This window comes from Pholcus phalangioides, unplaced genomic scaffold, assembly GCF_987345545.1.
Source record: "Pholcus phalangioides strain wild (caught in Gottingen) unplaced genomic scaffold, Ppha-v1.0 ptg000036l_1, whole genome shotgun sequence".
Lineage (NCBI taxonomy): Eukaryota > Metazoa > Arthropoda > Arachnida > Araneae > Pholcidae > Pholcus > Pholcus phalangioides.
The window spans coordinates 613,461-620,099 of NW_028301623.1; the positions used below are offsets into that span (position 1 = coordinate 613,461).

At 36.9% G+C, this 6,639-nt stretch overlaps 1 protein-coding gene across 1 annotated transcript in view; it reads left to right on the forward strand.

Annotated features, from left to right (window-relative positions):
- Nucleotides 1-6,639, forward strand: part of LOC149065955 (insulin-like peptide receptor) — a 194,674-nt gene that overhangs the window by 174,400 nt on the left and 13,635 nt on the right. The window contains exons 21-24 of the mRNA XM_089253299.1: nucleotides 300-364; nucleotides 2,103-2,235; nucleotides 4,597-4,883; nucleotides 5,043-5,177. Coding sequence (XP_089109425.1) covers nucleotides 300-364; nucleotides 2,103-2,235; nucleotides 4,597-4,883; nucleotides 5,043-5,177 — 620 coding nt within the window. The remainder of the gene's footprint in view (nucleotides 1-299; nucleotides 365-2,102; nucleotides 2,236-4,596; nucleotides 4,884-5,042; nucleotides 5,178-6,639) is intronic.

A 6,639-nucleotide genomic window follows, 5' to 3' on the forward strand; every position in this document is an offset into this window, starting at 1 on the left:
GTCCTTGCACAGACTATGATGTAAGCACACACACACACTTGCTGCACAATCATCTGAAAAGATGGCAAAACAGTAGTAAATTGCCCAAAGGCAATAGAGTGGATTTGTGCTCTTTTAGAAAAAGATGGTTTTTATAGAGCTCATCCTGTCTGGGCACTTAACATTAGTGTATAATCAGCAACGGAACTAAAAATTCTAATCTATTTCAATTTTCATAATGATTATAACATGAAAACTTTTCATTTTCTGAGATTAATGGCTTTGAAATAGTGTTTATAATTTCTGCAATTTCATTACAGACAGTAAATGATTCCGCCTCCATGAGGGAGCGGATAGAATTCTTGCAGGAAGCCTCAGTCATGAAGTAAGTCTATTCATTTTGATTTAATATTTAATTTTTATGTGTTTCAACATTTATAATAATTGTATAATTATAAGTTGATAATAATTTTAGTACTTATTTCTTAATTAAGTTTCTATAAGCAGTCAAGCTTCTGTAAGCAGATACCAGAAGAGAGGATAAAACTCTCAAATTATGTTGCCAACGGTTTCTATTTGAAGAGATTTGACTGTAAATAAAAGAATCTGTAACGGTCACCTCCGAACAACAGCCATATTTTGTTGGAATTGAACGTGTCCCATAGATTTAATCACACATAACCTTCGAAAAATGATTTCTGTACAACTGCCACTTTGGACATGGAGTTGAAAAAAAAATGCAAATCGCTATAAGCAAAACAATTTCCAAGGGGGTTTTCTGTACCCAACTCCATGCTGGGGGGAAAAAATATTTTACATGCTTTCTTTTTTCTGGGGTGCAAATGCTAAACAAGTATATTGTTACGAAAATTAGGTCTTTCCGCAATTTGTTAAGATATCCTCAAACTTGGCGTTGTCCTGTTGCTAAATGGAAAATGCAAAGGTACGGAGCAAAGCATCCAGATTCTTCTGGAACATTAATTTTTGTCCGTCGGGTGGTGCCACCAACTTGGAAACTGTAAAATGAAGTTTTGTGGAATATTTATTTTTCTCAAAGATTCGACCATACCTATAAATAGTGAGGCAATCGCAATAGAGGAGTGAGTTGTTGGACTTTGTTTGCTCAATGTGAGATCTCCGAGCATATTTTCAAAAAATTGCTGCTTGTAAGTAATTTTAAATAGCTGTCTGTGTAAATAAATCTGATGTCCCGTGAAAATTATTTCATCCTCTGATCATTTCAAGGACTTGTGAGAAATTATCCAGAACAATATTGAAGGCAGTGGAGGGGGGAGGGTCACTTAAGTAATCTTTTGTTGTGTCTCAAGTCAATGATCTTAAAATGCATCGCAGGTCACTTATGTGATCTGTAAATCTGCTGTGAGCAGGACCGCAACTAAATGCTTGATCATCCGGGCAAGCACACATGTTGACGCCTCCTTGTAATGTTGAAGGGGAGGTTTCAGAATAAAATTGGCGCGCCTCCCCCCTGGGTCTAGCGTCCGGGGCACAAGACCCGCCTGTTCCCCCTAGTTGCGGCCCTGGCTGTGAGTCACTTTTATATGATCTGAGAATGTACCGTTTAGTTCATTCTTACAAAATTTGGTTTTAACTCGTGCGGGCCACATATCAGATGTCTCTGGAGGCCACATTTGGCTTGCTCATCATAGGTTGGGCATGTATGATCTGGTAAGTTGATCATGGGTGGGAACAAAGAATTATTTGGAATTACTTCACTGTCTTGGTCTATATCAGTGTTTCTCACAAGTCATTTCGACGCCTACTACTTCAGCATTGCAAGCCTAACTTTTAGGATGCCAAAACAGTGCTGTGGATTGATGAATAAATTATTATAATATTATCAATATAATCATATATTCTAATATAATCATCATAATCAATTACAGAAGAGATTATCATTTTACATGTTATATAAATCACAAATTTCAGTTTTTTTTCCCCTGCAGAATTAAAACTGCTATTCCCAATAATGACCACTTCCCAATAGCTATCACATTTTCACTGTCTGTTGTTGCGAGGTGTTACAGTACTTATATGACTCATTTCACTCGTGCAGCTCATTTTCCCGTTCTAATTGGTGGATGTTTATTTTACATTTGCAGAGCATTCAGCTGTCACCACATAGTCAAATTGTTGGGTGTGGTTTCGTTGGGCCATCCAACACTAGTCATTATGGAATTGATGAGCAAAGGCGATTTGAAAGCTTTCTTGCGTTCACACCGTCCAGACAATGAAGTAAGCTTCCTACAAGCAACCATCAAATGACTTTTATTTATAACAAAATATGTTTTTTTACTTGTCTGTGTTCTCTAAGTTTCTGTCGCAATGTAGATAGGTGGTTTGTTAAAGAATGGGAATCTTTACTACAGTGATTATCGTTCATTGTCTGCTCTTCTTTGTTGCCGGTCTTCAAGAATGGAGGTTATTTTTGGCAAAGTGCTTTAGAATCATCTCTGCTTATTTAATTAACAGTTGCGGAATATAAAAAATGTCTTCCCTGTACTTGTAGATTTGTTGATCTTGCATACAATAAAAATTATGTGAAGATAGATCAAAGCTGTATAATAAATGGCATAGACATTCAAAGTCCTTTTTAGTCAAAAATTGCTTCAGAAGAATAGCCACATGAGGCCAGTCATTGCCAGAACTAGTGTGAGAGAAGTTTGGTAGAGGTGTTACGGTAAAAATTATAAATCGGTTATTATACATACTTACCAATTGCCTTGGTAAGTTTGATAAATTTATCACTTTTACCGGAGATTATGCATAATACCCTAGTGTAATTGGTGAATTTGATAAACATGAAAAAAATTCCAAATGCGTCTAGTATATGTGATGAATATAGTCGACCACAATATAATGATAACAAATTTTACGATCGCATCCCTATATAATGATACAATACATGTATGAATTATTGTGTAATAAGGTTTATCATGTTTACCAATGGCACGACACTTGGGTAAAATACATAACTGCTAGTGAAAGTGATTAATTTCATTGAAATTTATCAAATTTACCAACGACTCTTGAATTCTATGCGTAATTGCTGGTAAAAGTGATAAAAAAATTTAGGGAAATTTATCAAACTTACCACTGTGCTTGGTAAGAATGTGTAATAACCACTTACTGTGTAAAGTAGCCACATTTATCACATTTACTGTTACAGAATAATTAATCTCAAGGGAGATAGAAAATTTTGGGGGAAATGATAAACACAATTATCGCATTAGATATGATAAACATTGAGGGCATAACAAATTAATGTTTGACTCTCTCCCAACAGAAATCATAGTTAAGACCCTGAATGAAAAAGAATGAGATTGTTTTGTTTTTTTTAATTTCTCGGATATGCAAGATTGATTTTCAACTTATATATCCTGTAATGCGAGGCTGGACAAATACCAGTCACCAGGTCGCCATGGCAATTAAAATGTTGGGATCATCTCCTAAGACTTTTGTATGTTGTTGCTTAATTAGGGTCGGGCAACACATTTTTGGAATTCATGATAGCATATCAATCAATATATGGAAAGGGGTTGCTATTCTTTGAAGTTGAAATATTTTTTGACCCTATATTTTCTCTGGAGGGAAAAAAGTTTGAATCTCCTAAAAATTTATTTTGGCGCGTAGATTTCCTGGCGATTTGTCAAACCCTTCTATAAATAATTTCTTCAATATATGGCTCATGAAGAAGTAATTTAGTTCCTATATGGCCCGCAAAAGTAATCCTGGACAAAATTTAGTTTGCAGATCAGAAATTTTGTGGATTATCAGTGGTTTACCTAAAGCATCAGACATCCATTGAACTCTTAACACAGAAGTCTTCATAGTTGATTATCGTTGCCTTCATCAATCATAGTCTATGTAACAATGGCTTAAATTTGCCCAAGTCATAGAGCCTTGGCTGTGTTCGATTGTGAAAGATCTCTGTAACAACAATTATACTGGAGCTTTGCATCTTCAGTGGGATTGTCTCCGACCTTCTTGAATATTTTTTAAATCTATTGAAAACCTGTTGCACAAGGCAGTGCATGATCATACATTTTCTTCATTTTATAATTTTCTGTTGCCATTTTACTCAAACAAAAACAGAATTTGATTGTTACTCAATGTAGATATTCATTTTGGTTGGAATCGAAATGTGATTAGCATCTATATATTTTTTTAATTTTCGATTGGTTCATTATATAGGTCCCGTATGGGATTCCAGGGACATAACAACCGGGGCACTGCCCCAGGGCTCCGAGCCAAATAGGGGCCCCAAAAATATTGACACATATTTTGCATAATAACCCTTTCAAGAAGAGCCCCAAGTAAAAGTCTGCCCTGAGGCCTTAAAAAGGCACACTACGGCCTTATGTGATTCTCATTACCGTAATTGTCAGACAATTTCCGTATTAAAAATATATATGTTTACATCCTTTACTGAACAGCTGATGTACACATGCTTTTCCATTCCTAGAATTTTTCATTACTGTTATTGCGGCAGTATTTTATTGTCAGGAAAAATTTACAGTTCGATAGCTGCGAGATTGCTTGATTCAAGTGAACAATGTCTTTCCTGTATGTATTTTATCATCAACTCTATTACAGGATCCTGATGTACAACCACCAACCTATCGTGACATACTCCAGATGGCAGTTGAAATCGCAGATGGTATGGCATACTTATCAGCTAAAAAGTTTGTCCATCGAGACTTGGCGGCTCGTAACTGCATGGTAGCCGAGGACTACACTGTGAAGATTGGTGATTTCGGCATGACACGCGACATCTATGAGACTGACTACTACCGCAAAGGAGGGAAAGGGCTGTTACCAGTCAGGTGGATGGCTCCGGAGTGCCTCAAGGATGGAGTTTTCAGTTGTCAATCTGACATTTGGTAAGTTTTCGATTTTTGTTGTGTCACTCTTGATCATACTCATTGGGGGGGGGGGGCAAAATAAAGCTGCTGGAGATCTTGCTCTTTTGCTATTACATCACTTTCTCTATATTGTGTCAAATAAAAAGATATAAAGAATATTCATTCCATCAAATATAGGTCATATGGAGTGGTGCTGTGGGAGATGGCCACGTTTGCATCTCAGCCATATCAAGGATTGGCTAATGAGCAGGTCCTGAATTATGTGATTAGCGGTCGGATCATGGACAAACCAGAAAACTGCCCAGAGAAGCTGTATGTATTGAAAGTCTTTATTTTTACATATTTAAGATGCTTTCAATGTAATGAGTTTTATTTTCTTAAACTTTTTTTGCAAATTTTCAAATTGCTTTTCTATTTTCTTTTATTATATGACATTTTGGCCAAACTTCTGTGACAAATTTTTCAATAACTCAAAGTAAAGATAGATTTCTGTAAACAGTCCGAGACATTGGAGTCCTACTGTTTTTGCATAACTTTTAATGATGCCAAGGGATTTTTCGAAGCACAAAATTTTACGATAACTGAAGTTGCAAAAAATCACAATGAGTTTTCAGTGGCACTCACTTTAATTTAATCTTCAAATCCAAGGCCGTCATTTCAACTTTTTCCAGGAGGGGAGGGGGGGGGGGCAAAGAACATGTACTCAGTGTATTTATAATTTTATATATATGTACCATTTTTAGTGTATTTTTAAAAGCCAGGACTGACCCCTCAAATGATGGACCTGCCCAATCCCTCTCTTTAAATGGTGTCATGTTAGGTTAGGTAGTCACAAAAATTTATGCACAGTACCCTGCTAAATCAAAATAAATAGGATCGTTAGGAGGACTGTAGCCAGAAATGTATTTCCGAGGTGGATGACTAGCATTTCAGGAAGCACATAAGTGAGAGAACAAAAGACTCTAGTATGCTTATACATACAGGGTGATTCAGAAAAGATGGGAAAACTTAAAGAGGTGATAGTACACACCAATACAAACAGTTGTCATCAAAGAATGCATGGTCTAACATGAAATGCAAACGTGCTAGTGCATTTCGAAATGGCGGCTCTGCAAATATTAAAGCACATTTCTGTTGAAATTTATTGGGAGAAAAAGAACACCATGCACGTAAATGTAACCTGGGGAAGAAGAAACTGTATGCATCCGTTCTGGCAGTCCTTGTACGACCTGCATCAGACCAGGAAGCAAGAAAGGATCCTTTTTCTCACAGCTGCCGATGCAAGCGCACAAATGTTTTCGGATTGGACAGCCGCCTGTGGGGAAATGCTTATTGTACATTCGCACGACCTCTATGGTGCTTCCGTTTGCAGCTCCGTAAATGAAATGTGTGTCTGCTTTCTTACAGTGCGCTAAAGTGCACCATTATCCTGTACGTTACAACTGTTATAACGCGTGCGCTGTTGCACGCTAGATTAACTTGACAGGGCTGGTGTCCGTGCCTTTTATTCACTGTGTCGCAGATTTGCATATGGTTTTTTTCTTTTTCACCAGGTTACATTTGCATGCATGGTGTATTTTTCCTCCCAACAAATTTCAACAGGAATGCCATTTTAATGTTTTCTGATTGTTTGCGACATTTCATCTACATCTATAAGCAGGGGTAGAGGGGGCATAGAGGGCCAGTGGCCCTTTCCCCCCAAGGTGAACAAAAGGTTTTTTTTCAATATTTTTGTAGAAAAATATCAAAAGATGTTAATTTTAGCATCAGAATG